Here is a 16,533-nt window from a genome sequence, read left to right as displayed (position 1 = left end):
ATTCTAAAGCAAGACCAAGCCCATGCCATTTGCAGTAGAGAAACAGCTGTTGGCATGTCACTGGGTCCTGGAACACTTGACCTTGGAACATTGACCATATATCCAGAATTGCCCATTTTGAGCTGGATTCTGTGAAATCCACTCAGTAATAAAGTCAGATGGGTCTAGCAGTAGTTGATTGTAAGATGCAAATGGTACATCCAGGTTCTAGCCCAAGCAGGTCTAGAGAGCATAAATAGGCTTCAAGGGCAGGTGGCCCAGGGCCCCTTGTCACCCACCAGAGTAGCACCAGTGCAGCTTTTGTGTAAGTCTGAAGTCATATCAAAACAAAATGTTTAAAAATTATGAACCTTGGAATAGTCGATACAGGCCTGTGGTACCAAATTTAAAAGTTGCAAAAAGTCTATAATAAAACATTAGTCTCCATCCTGTCCCTGTCATGGAGCCATCAACTTTTCTCTCCCAGAGGACACATACATAAGCCTGTATTTTCTTTCTCCTATTTTTACATAAACAGTGGAATAATAACCACAGTTTTGCCATTGCTTTTTGCACTCATCAATAAATCTTACAATATATGAGTATATATAGTGCTGTCTCATTCTTTTTCGTGGCTACATAGTATAATATACAGGGGTAGGCAAAAGTAGGTTTACAGTTGTGATGACATTTCTGAGTTAATAAAGCTATTACAATAACCATAACCTGCATGTCTCTTTTCATATGAACAACTATAAACCTACTTTTGCCCATCCCTGTGTATGTGTGTGTGTGTGTGTGTGTGTGTGTGTATCCAGTCTCTTAATCAGTTTGCTATTTCCAACAATACTATAATAAATTTCCTTAATCGGACATCATTCCAAGAAATGGCTTTGCTAGGTCAAAGAGTATGTGAATTTGCAACTTTGATAAATATTGCCAAAGTACTCTGCATAATGGCTGTGCCCATTTTTACTCATGACAATAAAGTATAATATTCTCACATCCCTCACTAATTACAGTGTATTGTTAACCTTTTAGATATTTGCTAATGTGACAGGTGAAGTATAGTATATCTTTTAATTTATATTTCTCTGATTCGGAATGAGGTTAATTGCCTTTTATATTTATTTGTTTCCTATTCTTTGAACTCATATCCTTTTTGTTTTTTCTTTTTTCCACTGAAAGTTTTATTTCTTTAAGGTTTTGTCCTAACCAACCAGTTGCTTAAAAACCAAGTAACAGCCCCGGCCACTGTGGCTCAGTTGGCTGGGCGTTTCCCAGTGCACCAAGGGGCTGCTGGTTAGATTCCAGGTCAGGGAACGTGCGTGGGGGTTGGAGGCTGGGTCCCTGATAGAGGGAGTGCAGAATGTGGCCAACGGATGTTCCCCTCTCACGCTGTTTCTCTTTCTCCCTCCCCCTTCCTCTCTCTCTTAAAAAAAAAAAAAAAAAGTAACACACACTTGGGGGCAGTGGACCCCTGGGGGCAGTGGGGCGGACGTGGCTAAAGTGAGACAGCAGCAGTAATGGGGCCCCCACATCACAGGGCGGCTCGCCCCTCGCCCAGGCCCAGGCTGGAGCTCCTAGGCTTGCAGTGCAGTGTGGGTGGAACCCGTCCCAGGTCCTCCCCCTCTCCTCCTCTTCTCCTTTCCCCTCCCCTCCCCCTCCTCTACTCAGATCGCCTCCAGGGGGACTCCACCCATTTCTTCCCGCAGGAGACTGAGGCACAGGAGCGGAGGAAGTGGGAAGAGAGGGGCGCAGGAGAGGCAGGGAGGTGGCTCCCATGAAGGCAGAGGTGAGGAGTGGGCTAGGCCCCAGCGCGGAGGCCCCTAGACACTCCACCCCGCGCCCACCCGGGGAGGGATCAGGAAGCCACACCTTGGTCCAGCTTTTGGGGAGCTGAGGTGGAGATTAAGGCCGAGGGTCCTCAATGTGAGTCGCTGTGCCCCAGGTGTTCTAACTCAGCACCCAAGCGCTTGACCCTTCCAGCAGCGGGGGTGCCCTGGCGTCGACCACGGCGCGTGCCTGCGCCTCCACGGGCTGGCAGCATCTCCTCGCGGAGGCCCCTTCCCGGTGCGCCGCGTCCTCACGGTGGTGACCTTCTGGGCCAGGCACGAGTCTGAGGGGCCCGAGTGCAGGGGGGACAGGGGCCTCTCGGACGCCCCCTCAGCCTGTGCGCCCAGGGCACAGCGAGGGTAATCTCGTGCCTGTGCAGGATCTTGAGGAAGCCAACTTTGACCAGAAAGCTGTTGTCCCTCCCCTGGGTGACCACGCCACTGAGTCACGCAGCTTCTCATCCAAGGACGTGGCTCCGGGAGCTTTCTGCATCTCGACCCGCTGCAAAGCGGATGCTCCAGACTCTGGGCTTGTTGCCCTGGTTGGCTGCAGCCACGACGCCCTCCCTGCCACTGGGGGAGACTTGCAGCTCTTAGCTGGACCCGCCTCTCAAGCTCCGCAGGCTCCCAGGCTCCGAGGGCACCAGCTGGAGCCGGGCGGGGCGCGCTCCCGGCGGAGCCCCGACAGCGGAAGGGGCGGGGCGGCCGCAGCCGGGGCTGCGGGCTGAGCCGCGGGAGGGAGCCCCGGGAGGCCTGCTGCGCGCCTCACAGGCACGCCCTGGCCTCTCGTTTTCTCTTTATACTAGTTAGTTCCTGCACCCCCACCCCCAGCTTTACTGGGGTATAAACATAACATTGTATCTATTTAAAGTGTGCAATGTGATGAACTGCTATATGTGCGCATTGTGAAATGATCACTGCAATCGGGCTAACACAGCACCTCACATAGTTGCCTTTTTTGGTGCGTGGTGGGAACACTTAAGATCTAGTCCCTTAGCAAATTTCAGCATACAGTACAGTACAGTATTATAAACTATAGTCACCATGCTGCACAGGAGATCTTTCCACTGATAATATAAGTAAAATCGGACTACAGGGGTGAATGTGTGTGTGTGTGCACCCTATTTTTGCTAGATTTTGGTATCAATGTTATGCTTACTTCATAAAAAGAATCCCCCCATGAAAAAGGCAGACCCCATTTTTCCTGTGCTCCGGAACAAAATAACGGTGCTGGAGTCAACTACTCTTCACACGGGGGTGGAATTTCCTTGTGAAGCAAGGTGGGCCACCTGCTTCGGGAAAGGTGATTCTTTAATAGGAATATGATCTAGCTCTACGGTAATTGTTTAGATTTTCTCTCTCTTCCAGGATCTGTTCAGGTAAATTGTATTTTCTTGTAACATCATCTGTTTCATCCAGGTTTTCAGATTTATTTGCTTAAAGTTGAGCAAGGTTAGTCTCTTACAAATCTGTATTTGTTTCCTAGATCTGAGACCCGCCCCCCTTATGTTTTTTAATTGTGGGAAGCGTTCATCCCCCTTCTGATTAGATTGGTTAACCGTCTGTTTTATCAGCCCCCCCATCCCTGACTTATTACTCCTTTGATATTAGTTTTCTTAATTCATTTATTTCTTCTTTTATCTTTACTAATTTCTCTGTTCTGCTTTTGTCTCTTTCTAACCCTCGCCCTGGATGTTTCATTTGCTTTCGCTGTGAATCCCCCGCTTCAGCGACACCAAACGAGCATCTATCTACACGTAGTGCTTCAGCATCTGTATTTTCTAGATATCCGGCAACTTTGGTTTTAACTTTCCCTTTTTCCCCAATAGTCAATTAAAACGTTTTCAAGCGTTCAGGAGGTTTTACATTTTTATTTTAGTTATTTAGTTTAGTTTTTTCCTTCACTTTTTGAGAACACGAGAGTTTTGCATCCTGCTCGCCACCCCGTTTGACTCTTGCCCCACGGCCCCCCCTCCGCTGCTTCCCCGCGGCTTTAATGATGAAGATCACAAGGAAGGTTCTACTTGAAGCCGAACCAGAGCCAAGAAAGCCCGCAGACAGCGTCGAGAAACCGCGATCCGAAACCGTGGGTCCCAAGGAGACGGAGGACGGGACGACCCCTCGGGGATCAGGTGCGGGGCTCCGGAGGCGGGGACGGCAGGGGCCACTCCTCCGCGGGCTCGCCGCCCGATTGGCCAATCGCCTCACAGAGGCGCTGCTCTGTGTTCCCATTGGCTTTGGAGGAGACGCCCACCGCCCTGGGGTCGGCCCACTGCACAGTTTTGACGTAGACGGTGGCCGGCGGCGGACAAGAAGCTTGCAGAGCTGACCGAGCTCTGGCCGTGCGCGGCGCGCAGCTGGTGCGCGCTTTGGCGTGGGAGAGCCGCGGGGCTGCGGGGACATGGCGGCGGCCTCTGTGGTGCTGGTGCGGCTGGTGGCGGCGGAGAGGAACCAATGGCAACGTTTCCCGAGCCTGCTGCCGCCGCCGAGGTAACAGCCCCTTTCCGGGGGGTTCTGCTTTTAGTCAGGGTGTCGAGAGGGAGACGTCCGGGCCCCAGTCTTTCCCTTTCCTCCCCCTCCCCCCATCCACCCTTCAGCGCTCGGCCTGCTCCCGCTTTTCCATTTATGAGGAGTGGGGGAGGGGCGGAGCCCGGCTGCCACCCCCTGCTCCCCTGGCCATCAGGGCTGGCACTGCGCGCGTGCAGCTCCTGCCCCAGTCCCTGTGCTTGCCCTGCGTTGCGGGGGGTGTGTGTGTGGGGGGGAGGGGGAGGATATAATCCCGGTTCTCGTGAACCCAAAGGCGTCGACGACTTGTCTAAGGTGACAAGTAGCAAGTGGTGGGCCAGGATGCCCTCCAAGTCCCTTTAGGTTCAGCTGTCCCCCAGCCTTAGGTTCAGAGCCTCCAGCTCAAAGACTGCTGGAGTTCTTTCTCATTTTTGGAGTGAATCAAGTTAGCAAAAGCCAAGTTACCTTCCAGAGGGCAGAGAAACTTTTATCAGCAGCTCTGAATGCACGTTTAAACAAAGCCATACATGACTAACTCTAGCTCACCTGACTCCAGATCCTTTTCAAATTTTGAGCTTAATCTTCGGTGACAATAAGTTTCGCAGGGAAGACACCCTCCTGCTTCCAGGTAGCAGGCTTCTTTATCTTCCTTTGCTTCATCATCATCATCATTCTCCATCACTCCGGAAAGACAGCATCACTTAGGGCTGAAGGGCACAGACTTGGAAGTCAGGGGCCTCAGCCTTGCTACTCACAAGGTGTGTGAGCAACCTTGGGCAAGTTACTTAATATCTCTGTGTTTCAATTATCTGACCTAGGAGAAGGTGATGATACCAGTACCTACAGGAGATAATTCTAGTACCTTGGATTGTGTGAATTAAATGAATTACTGCATGGAAAGAGGCTTAATGGAATCTGGTGCATATGAATCAATAACAGATGTACCCTTTGCAGACTCAACCATTTAGATCAAGTTTCTTGTTTGCTTTTGTTTTCCATAATTTCAGTGTCTTGGATTTTCAGTTATTTAACTGTAGGACTTGCCCCAGAGCAGAATAAGACAGTTAGTAGAAGCAGTATTAGTGCTCTTCTCTTTCTCCTGAGTTTTATTTTCCTAGGTTTACAGGGCTCTTCATACTATACAGACACACTTTCAATCTCTTCCTTCTCCCTCTTAAACCTTAGCTATTGTGTATAGATTTGTTCTCAAGTAGCTGTCACCTGGAAAGTATTACAGTTGCATTGGCATATAGAATTTAAAACCTTATCAGTGTAGAGGGCACTTACATTTCTTTTTATATCATGATTCTCTAGTAACTCAGAGAAAAGAAATCTAGTGGTAGAATTTTATAAATGTGAATGTTACCAATGAGTTTGGGTTCTCCTCTCCTAATAAAAAAGAATTTAGCCCATCTGTAGCGGAAAAGACTCAGGCCGTACACCGGAGGAGGCGAAAGGAGACCTTTATTAACGCATGCAGTTCCAGAGGAGGCAGTCTCCAAATTCTGGGCCCCGAACAAAGGGCTTGGGTCAGCTTTATAGGGTCAGAGGTCGGGCCTGCTTTTGGCACGAAAATAGTGGGTGGGGTTACAGAGGTCAGGTAAGGTTACACATACATTCAGGCAGGTAAGCTGATACCTGAGATGGGGAATCTTCCTAAAATGGCGGCGGTTCCTGCCTCATTTCCCCCCTCTGATGCTATTGTTGCTGCAGCAATTATTGTATCATGATCCATGTCCCTATCCTCCGGGTCCTCAGTTTCCCGGAGTCTTCAATAATGGACCTGCTGAAGGGCTAGAATCTTGGCGGTGGCCCTTCTGGTAACAGTGGTTTCTAGGGTCCGGATGGCCGTTCTAATTACATACGGCCCGATAGATATTCCTATTAGGATGATAAGAACAGGCCCGATTAACAGAACGAGCCACCAGACCCAGGCCTGAGTGTCTAGGCCCCAATTCCAGTTACTAGCCTCCTCTCTGCCTCTCTGTATGCTTCCTTTTAATTCCTTTACTTTCTGTGTTACTTAATGGCCGTATTAAGTCCCAACATACCTGCTGCCTGGGTGGTCCATATCCTTGGCAATTCTGAGCCTGGCAGCCCCTAGTTCCCTGCATAACCCCTGTCCAGTAGACCTTATTATTCCAGGTACACTGAGCCTTGTTTGGTTTTACATAGTCTGGTGGCATGTCAGTACTATAGGAAAGGGGCTTCCTTCAACTACATACGATACTATACCCGAGAGTCTCATTCTCTCTCTCGGGGTGCTGCACTGGCACTGGGGAACTGTGATAATGGCAGGGGCACTTACAGGAAGCAAACTATATATCCACACAAACAAGCAAAACTGAGGTATAGTCCCCCAAGGGCTACCCGCCCCCACAGGTTCCAGCCCTGTGGTGCCGTTGCCGCCAGTCCTACTCTGAAGATTGTGGTGAGGAGCCTGGCAGCTGCGAGGTACCATGCTGGACAATGATCCATTCGTGGATCGGTCCTTTCCTTAGCTTCAAGGAGGGTAGCCGCGGCTGGGGCTGGTCCTCAGGTTCTCCATGGACCTCAGGATCGGCTGCCCTCTTGACTCGGGTGTGATGGACCCAGGGCACTGCTCCTGCAATCTTAAGGGCAGTAGGGGTTGTTAATATGACTAAGTGGGGTCCGGTCCAAGCCGGCTGGAGTGGCTCCTTCCTCCAGTCCTTAACTTGCACGTAATCTCCTGGCCTAAAAGGGTGCGCTGGCCCCCCTCTAGGGACTGGGTCTGGGCCTAGTCTGGCCTTGTGTACCTGTTCTAGTGTCTTCCCTAGTTTCTGGAGATACCTAGTCTGACTGGCTTCCCCGATTACTCATAGTTCTCCCCTCGGGATGGGCAATATTGCTGGTGGTCGCCTGTACACGAGCTCGAAGGGTGTGTAACCCGTGGAGTTAGGACTGTTTCGAACCCTGAACAAAGCTAAGGGGAGTAAATCAGGCCATGGCAGGTTAGTCTCTTGATGGAATTTTGCTAGTGTCTCCTTCAGAGTTCGATTCATCCTCTCCACCTTCCCTGAGCTATGAGGTCTGTACACCGGGTGTAACCTCCAGGTTATTCTTAGTTGCCTTGCTAGCTCCTGGATGACTTTGGCAAGAAAGGCTGGCCCATTATCACTGCTGATGGAGGTCGGCAGTCCAGAGCGGGGAATTATTTCTCTTAACAGGGCTTTTACTACCTCTCGGCTTTTCTCAGTCCAGGTGGGGAAAGCCTCTACCCACCCCGAAAAGGTGCAGACAAGGACTAGCAAGTACTTGTAACCCCGGCTTGGCTTGATTTCCGTGAAGTCGACCTGTAGGTCCTCAAAGGGCTGCTGTCCTGTGTTGAATGCTGAAGGTCCTTTGTGGACGTGGAGCAGCGTTGTTCCACGCGCAGGTTGTACGCCGGGCCACAGTTGTAGCGCCTATGCTGGCCAGGTTGGGGAAGTAGTAATATTTCTTTAGCAAGGCCTCCAGGGATGTTTTCCCTAGATGAGTCAGGGTGTGGCACTGCCTCACTAGATTGCTCGCCTGGGTCTGGGGCACGTACAGCCGCCCATCTGGCAGTTCCCAGATGCCAGTCATAGTCTGACTACACCCCGTCTGGATCGCCCACTTTTGTTCCTCAGAAGTATAGTCCGATTGCGTGGGGCTGAGATCTAACACGGCTCCTTCTAGAGCTGGAGCGGCGGCTGGGGCACTTGCACCCTGGGCTGCTTCCTTAGCTGCTCGGTCTGCCCGCCAGGCTGAGGACAGTTGGGGTGGGAGTCTTAGGTTGAGGAGCGCCCTGGATCTGCCTCTTCTTCCTGTTGGGGCATCCCCTTTTCCAGTGGCCCCTCGGGGTCAAATGGCGTATAAATTCGGTATGCCTCACACAGTCGCTCGTAGAAATCTCCCGGGCATTCATCTGGTCGTTGGGTCACATTGGCGACTTTAGACATATTGGTGGGCCTTCTGGCTCCTGCTCGGATGCCCCGGAGGAGGGCTTCTCGATACCTCTGCAGCGCCGCCCTGCCCTCTTCGGTGTGGTGGTCCCATTCTGGCTGGACTTCAGGCGCAGCCGTTCTGGCCCACTGCCCGGGTCTAGTGTCCCCACTGGTGCCGTGGTTTCTAGGTATTGGAGGCCCCCTGGAGTATGCGCCGGCGCTCCTCTGTACTGAACAGGGTGAGGAGTAGCTGCCGGCAGTTGTACCACGTGGGCCGGTGAGTTTGCATAATCAACTCTATAAGGTCAATTAAGGCCTGCGGTTTTTCAGAGTTGACTATCGTACGCCCTGGTAGCTCAGTCCCATCGGGCCCGACTTGCGGGGGCCCTTGGGTCTCCCTTAAGGGTAGCTGTAGGGCCTGCTTGGGACGGCGTCTGGTTGCCATTGGTGAGGCTGGGACTGCTTCTGTCTACACCGCGGTGAAACTGACGGTGGGGGGGGGGGTTTTCTACCTCCGGGGCCTTTGGTTCCAGAGCGTTGGGTTCTGGGGCTCTCAGCTCTGGGGTGTAAGGCGGGGATGTGCTAAATGGCGGGTCTTCCTCTGGGTCACTCCTGTAGATTGGCGGGTGCTGGCCTTCCCCAGGGCGGGCCACTAGTACTCGGGAAGGCTTCTTCTTGGCCCCGGCGACCCCGACGGTTCGGGGGCGTCTGTTTCTGGCCCTGGCGAAGCCAACTCGGTAGCTCCCGGGCTAGTTCCTGCCACCTGTGTATGTATGTGTACTGGTCGGGATGTCCTGGCTTCCCTGTAATTACTACGTGTACTGCCCGGACGATCCCCAGATTAAGAGTTCCCTCAGGGGGCCAGCCTACCCCAAATGACGGCCACTCGACCGAGCAGAAAGTGTCGAGCTGATCCGGGGTCACCGAGGGGTCCTGTCCCCTGAACCAGTTAAAGTTCCTAAGCATACAACCTAATACCATTGACGAGGTCCCCCCATAGCTCTTCCTCCCACGTCGGCGCAGACAAACAAGGGAGGGGTATTCAGGTCGCCCGCCTGGCCACTCCCCTCGCGGGGATTTAGGTGCCTCTTAGCTTTGGCAGGTCAGTATAAACCCCTGACCCGGATCAGACTCGCAGGGAGGGACGGGGTCCCCCAGAGCCTGACGCTGCCCTGAGCCGTATGAGGTCACCACGGAACCGCAGGTTGGGGCCCACTCAGACTCCGTGGGCGAGCGCACGTGGAGCCACACAGACATTCACTCACTCACACTCACGCTCCAGTCAACCGAGTTTAGACATCCCCGCCCGATAGGATGTCCCCGCCTGTGGCCAAAGGGCCAAGAGAGGTGATCAGTCTCTCCTTCCACCCGGAGGGTGGGCCTGGTCTCGGGCTTCTGGTCCCCGGGGCACTCACCGGTTCTGAAGAGATCTCATCCCTTGTCCAGATCCGTTCGTCCTCCCCCGGCAGCCCGGGTGGGTGGACTCCGCGAGTGGCCGTCCGCGGGGCTCCGGACGGGCCGGGACCCGAAAAGACCGGGGCGCGTGCTTCCCTCCCGCCTCAGAGCTCCACAGACCCCCCGCGGGTCCCTCACCGGTGGCAAAGCGCCTGCACGCATGAGTCTTTCCTGGTCAGGGAACCAAAATGTAGCGGAAAAGACTCAGGCCGTACACCGAAGGAGGCGAAAGGAGACCTTTATTAACGCATGCGGGCCCAGAGGAGGCAGTCTCCAAATTCTGGGCCCCGAACAAAGGGCTTGGGTCAGCTTTATAGGGTCAGAGGTCGGGCCTGCTTTTGGCACGAAAATAGTGGGTGGGGTTACAGAGGTCAGGTAAGGTTACACATACATTCAGGCAGGTAAGCTGATACCTGAGATGGGGAATCTTCCTAAAATGGCGGAGGTTCCTGCCTCACAACCAGCGTGGCTCAGGGGTTGAGCATGGGCCTCTGATCCAGGAGATCAAGGTTTGATTCCTGGTCAGGGCACATGCCCAGGTTGTGGGCTCAATCCCCAGTAGGGGGCGTGCAGGTGGTAGCCAATCAGTGACTCATCAATCATGTTTCTATCTCTCTTTCCCTCTCCTTTCCTCTCTCTGAAATCAGTAAAGATATATTTTTTAAAAATACATTTTTTAAAAAAGAATTTAGACCAGGGACACTGATAAAAGCAAAGGCAGATTTATTGAGGCTCTGCAGAGGATAAGAACACTGAGATAGGGCGTGAGGTTCTGCACCCTTATTGTAGGGCTTCAGGTTTTTATTCCTTGGGAACAGGGAAGTTGCTGGGGTTAAACCAACCAGGGTATAAGTTCTTTTTTAGGAACACTGGGGTCTCACTAAAGTCCAGGTATGTGTCAGTAAGGCGAGGAATTCTGGAATTATGCAAAACTTACTATGGTATGCAGGAAAGAACTTTCCCAACCAGGTATTGAATTTGTCTTTGGGGTTTGTGGCTTGGCTTTAGATTTAAAAAGCAAACTAAAAAGAAGTCAGTGTAGTTCCTAGGCCATTGTTTTAGATAGTTATTGATAACTGCCATAGTTCTGGCAGGCTTAACTCTGTGGAGCAATTTGTTCCCATAGGGCATGACTCAATGGAGCAATTTGAGGGAACGTTTTGTTCTACCTGTTTCAAAAGCAACTTATTCACCTTGGTTTTCAAGCCATTGTTTTAAGTTGTAGCTTAGGTAATGGCGAAAAATTGAATAGGTCAATCAAACCATTGTTGGATTAGAGGATTATAATTAAGTGGTGTGTGTGTGGTTGTCTGTCTGTGTTCACTAGAAAATGGCAGAAGAAGCCCAGCCGGCATGGCTCAGAGGTTGAGCATTGACCTATGATCCAGGAGAGTGAAGTTTGATTCCTGGTCAGGGCACATGCCGGGGTTGCAGGTTAGATTCCCAGTGGGGGGCTTGCAGAAGGCGGCTGATTGATGAGGACTCTCTCATCATTGATGTTTCTATCTCTCTCTCCCTCTCCCTTCCTCTCTCTGAAATCAATAAAATCATATATTTTTAAAAAATCATAAGAAAGAAAATGGCAGAAGAAAACTTTAAGTCAGCAATGGCTTTGAAATTTAAGTCTTAACCTTTATCTGATGAAAGGGAACTTTGGTTCCCGGCAAGGAGTGGGTCCCGCTGGCCGAATTTAAATGCTGATGGAATTTAAATGCCGTCTTTTAAAGGTTAAATACTCAGAAACTTAAGCATATACATTCTTTTTTACAGGCAAAAGGAAAGAAACCATTATTTGTACAGTCGATCCTGGAAAATATATGGAGTTTGTATGATGCTGTCTTTTAAATGCCGTCTTTTAAAGATTAATCTGGATTTAACAAAAAGCAGCCATTCTATAGACACATCTACCCAGAATGGGCCTTGAATCTTATCAGAAACCTATCTGAAGAGTGTGATGGGAAGATGCTATGAACTAGAAAATACCTTATAAAGATCAGGAAAGTTGATTCCCCTTCCTTGAAGATCAAGAAAGTGAGTTCAGCTGAATTGGAAAGATTTGGGAAAGCAGTAGCTCCTTTTTTTTTTTTTTAAATATATCTTTATTGATTTCAGAGAGAGGACAAGAGAGAGAGAGATAGAAACATCAATGATGAGAGAGTCATTGATCGAGCCCACAACCCAGGCATGTGCCCTGACCAGGAATCGAACCCCAATTGCCTGGATCCTAGGTTGACGCTCAACCGCTGAGCCACGCCTGGCTGGGCAGCAGTAGCTTCTTGAGGAGGTCATCTTGTGGAAGTTTAATGTTAAAGCTGTGGGTCTTCCCATCAGCCCTTCATAGATGGCAACATCTGATTGAGTGGGCATCACGGAGCAGTAAGTATACAGATTGCCCTGTAGTGAGGAGGAAAAGTTTCCCTCCGCCCTTCAAGGTTCTTCTGGTTCAAATAATAATCAAATTGACACGAGAAACATTAGCAGGAAAAAAACAAATTGAAGTTTAATAACATATATACCTCCTGTATACATTGGGGAGACCCAGGAAAACTAAGTAACTTGCAAAAATGGGGGAAACCATCACTTTAAATACCATCTTCAGCTCAAGACTAAAGATGTTAGGGATGGAGAGTCAGTTATAGGATTAAGCACAGTTAACAAGGGTAGATTACTATGCAGATTGAAGTGCACACCTGCAGAGATAATGGTTTGTAGAGATTTAGATAGCTTCTTCCTAGTACAGTAAGGGAAATAACCTTACAAAATGAGATTTCCCTTACAAATGTAAATGTCCTCTTATAAAGGCTAACTTCTACTTGATTTTCAAAGCTTCTCCCATGTTTACTGTTTCTTAAAATTAGCCAACCTAAAGTGATCAATATCCCCAAAGAGGCATATTTTGGTGTGGCAAACTCTACTTCAGGTAGGGCACTTATCACAAAGAGATTTATTTCCTGCATTTAGAGAGACAGAGGAGAATCAGAGAGCTCCTGCCACTCCTGCTGCTTCTCAAGGGATTTTTAATTCAAAATAATCAACATGCCATTGTACAGTATCTTGCCTGACCTAAACCCCAACAGCTGTAAAAAAAAATTCGTTTTTGAGAGAGTGAAAAAAAACTTAGGTATGTTAAAAAGCAAAATTCCATCTAGCAACTGGAAGTGTGCTTCTAGGGATTGTGCAGGGAGATATTAAATAAAAGGAGGATTGTTTTTAGACGAGGACACCTTATTTTGGGGGGAAGGGAACAGCAAGAGTTTTTATCATGTAGATTGCCTCTTTCTATGGGAGGAGGGTATTGAACTGATGCTGACTGGAAAATTCCGGACTGGTTGATTAAGACTGTATTTCTGGGAGAGGTTGGAACAGCAGTTAGACCAGATATTAAATCTAGGTTTGGTATCATGGGCTTTAGCACAAGTTAAGCCATTTTCGGCCTGTCGTCTTCTTTTTAACAGATATCACCATGATTTGTAGCCCTTCAAATCTCAACCCCGCCTACAAAAATCTTACTTCTTAGTATTTAAATTTTCTAAGGGGTGGTAATGAAAACAAAAGACTGAGAAACATTGATGTAGAGCGGCTTGCCCAGGATCACCAGCAGCTGGTGAGTGGGTGGCTCCTCCAGCAGGTCTTACAACCAGCATTCTTTCCCCTTCCCTTGTTCAGCTCCTTCCCTTTTCTTCTTTGGGCCTAATTGTTCAAACCTTATCAGAGGGTTGAGGTATATTGGTATTCTTCAAACTATAGTTTGACCAGCGTATTTTATTTAATAAAATGGAATAGAACAAAATAGAATAAAAATAAAATACAGAGAAAGTCTTCTTTTATGAAACTTATGTTTTGTGTGCGTACCTGGTTGTGAAGTCAAATACAGTTTTTACTTTGGGTTCTAGTAAAAAAAATTGAAAAAAGCTGAACTAGATTTTTGTTTTAATCCCCACCCAAGGACATGCTTTTATAGAGAGGAAGGGAGAGAGAAAGAGATCGATGTGCTCTCCATAGACCCTTAGGAATTGAACCAGCAACCTTTCGGTGCACGGGATGACTCTCAGCCAACTGAGCCACTCCAGCCAGGCTGAACTAGATGATCTTGAAGTACCTTGGCTTTCCAATCAATCATCTTTGACTCTGGTCATATGCCAGTCTCAGGAGCAAGCAGGTTAAATGATTCATTCAAGGACGCGTACTGCCAGGGAGAACAGCCAGAACTGTTAACTCCTGATTTCTAGATTAGTTTTATTTCCACAAAGAATGTCTTAGTAAATCACTTTATAGGCTTAAGGTTTAATTAAGGTCATATCTGTACTTGGTTTCAAGTTTTTAAAAATTTAGATTATTTTGAGAGAATATTGACTGGTTTTGCATATTCTGTTTAATTATAACTCCATTTGGACTCATTTTATAGGAGATGGGCTTGGAAGCAAAGAACCATGAAGTATGCAACAACTACAGGTATTAACAGTTTTTGTAGTCTTTGGCTTTGCTTCTGGCTGTGAACCAAGAGATGGAAATGTTTAATCCTTTAATTTGTGCATAATAGAAGTAGTTCTCATATACTTTTAAAGTTTTGGATTTTTGTGATAATTTTTTTAGTAAGTATTGTCATGGTTTTTACCTCCTTTATGTCACATATCTTGCTGTCAAGTTTAAAATATATAGGGAAATATGGAGAACATTTTATATTTATGTTGTTTCTGTCTGACTCTCATAGTGTATTGTATTGGAAAAACATAACTGTGATGATCTAAACCAATGCTTTATAACATGCATTTTAAGTAGAAGGACTTTAAAAAATTTTTTTTCAAATAAAAGCTTACATGAAATTCCCAACTATAAAACATACTGAAATATAACTTGTGGTCGATAGCTGTAGTTCCCTCCCCTCCCCACTAAACACACATGCATACTTCATTCCAGCAACTCTTGGGCTCTATAGATCCTTATTGAAAAACATTGTTTTAAAATATATAAAAACCTTATTTTTTGTGGAAAAAACAACAACTTATGAATTGTCAAAGAACACTTATTCCATGTGTAGTGATGAAAGTGGATTTCATATATTAATATCATATCATATCATTGTAGCACTGATGAACTGGTGCAATATTCATTTACTTTGTAAAGAGAACCACATATCCCTGTGCTCAGAGTGACAGAGGTAGTGCAGCAGAGTGTCTAAGAACTCAAATTATGGAGTGAAGCTAACCTGGGTTCAATCTTGGATCCACCATTTTTTTTTTATCTGTATAATTTCAGGAAGGTATTATCTTTGTCAATCTTAATTTCTTCAGTTTTAAAATTGAGATAATAATTATATCTACTTAATATGATTATTGTGAAGGTTTAAGTCTAGATAGAGTTTTTCTAGCACAGGACCTGGAGCAGAGAAAGTACTTATTTAAAGGTTAGTTATTATTACAATAACTGAAATGATGAATACACTAGAAGGAATCAACAGCAGAATAGATGAAGCAGATGATCCAATCAGTGATTTAGAAGACAAGGTAGCAGAAAACACCCAGTCAGAGCAGCAAAAAGAAAAAAATATATTTTTAATGAGGATAGGTTAAGGGACTTATGTGATAACGTCAAGTGTAAGAACATCTGCATAATAGTAGAGGTACCAGAAGAAAAAAGAGGGCAGGAATTGAGAACCTATTTGAAGAAATAATGACTGAAAACTTTCCTAACGTAGTGAAGGAAAAACACATGAAAGTCCAGGAAGTGCAGAGAGTCCCAAAAAAGATGAATCCAAAGAGGTCCACATTAAGACACATCATAATTTGAATGGCAAAGGTTAAAGACAAAGAGAGAATCTTAAAAGCAGCAAGAGAAAGTTACAAGGGAGCTCCCTTAAGATTGTCAGCTTCAGCTGACTTCTCAACAGAAATATTTCAGGCCAGCAAGGACTGGCCTGAAATATTCAAGGTAATGAAAAGTAAGGACCTGCAACCAAGACTACTCTGCCCTGCTCATGGATAGGAAGAATTAACATTGTTAAAATGTCCATACTTCCCAAAACAATCTATAGATCCAGTGCAATCCCTATCAAAATCCCAGGGGCATATTTCCCAGAACTAGAACAAGTAATCCAGATGTTTATATGGAACTCCAAAAGACCCCAAATAGACACAGCAGTCTTGAGAAAGAACAAAGTTGGTGGTATCACAGTACCTGTTATCAAACTGTACTACAAGGCTGTAGTAATCAAAACAGCATGGTACTGGCATAAAAACAGACACATAAATCAATGGACCAGGGTAGGGAACTCATAAATAAACCCATGCCTATATGGTCAGATAACCTCTGACAAAGGAGGCAAAAACATACAATGGGATAAAGATAGTCTATTCAATAAATAGTGTTAGGAAAATTGGACAAATGCATGGAAAAACTGAAACTAGCCCATATTCTCACACCATATACAAGAATAAACTCAAAATGAATTAAAGAATTAAATGTAAGACTCAAAACCACAAAATTCCTAGAAGAAAATTTAGGCAGTAAACTCTGACACTTCTCTTAGCAGTATTCTTTCTGCTATATCTCCTTGGGCAAAGGAAACAAAAGAAAAAATAAATTGTACTACATCAAACTAAAAAGTTCTTGCACAGCAAAGGAAACCATCAACAAAATGAAAAGACAACCAACTGAATAGGACAACCAACTCACAAATGATACATCCAATAGGGGGGAATATCCAAAATTTATAAAGAAGTCATACAACTCAAAACCAGAAAAACAAGCAATCCAATAAAAAAATAGGCAGAGGACCTGAATAGACACTTCTCCGGAGAGGACATACAGATGTCTATTAGATGTGTGAAAAGATG

The 16,533-nt window shown here is 47.0% G+C and overlaps 1 protein-coding gene across 1 annotated transcript in view; it reads left to right on the top strand.

The window, feature by feature from the left end:
- The first annotated feature begins 4,090 nt into the window (after positions 1-4,090).
- The window catches only part of MCCC1 (methylcrotonyl-CoA carboxylase subunit 1), a 57,404-nt gene continuing 44,961 nt past the window's right edge, over positions 4,091-16,533 (top strand). Inside the window, exons 1-2 of the mRNA XM_081139199.1 lie at positions 4,091-4,304; positions 14,106-14,152. Coding sequence (XP_080995325.1) covers positions 4,216-4,304; positions 14,106-14,152 — 136 coding nt within the window. The 5' untranslated portion in view covers positions 4,091-4,215. The remainder of the gene's footprint in view (positions 4,305-14,105; positions 14,153-16,533) is intronic.

This window comes from Miniopterus schreibersii (genome assembly GCF_964146895.1).
Source record: "Miniopterus schreibersii genome assembly, chromosome: 5".
Classification (NCBI taxonomy): Eukaryota; Metazoa; Chordata; class Mammalia; order Chiroptera; family Miniopteridae; genus Miniopterus; species Miniopterus schreibersii.
This window is presented reverse-complemented; position numbering and strand designations above follow the sequence as displayed.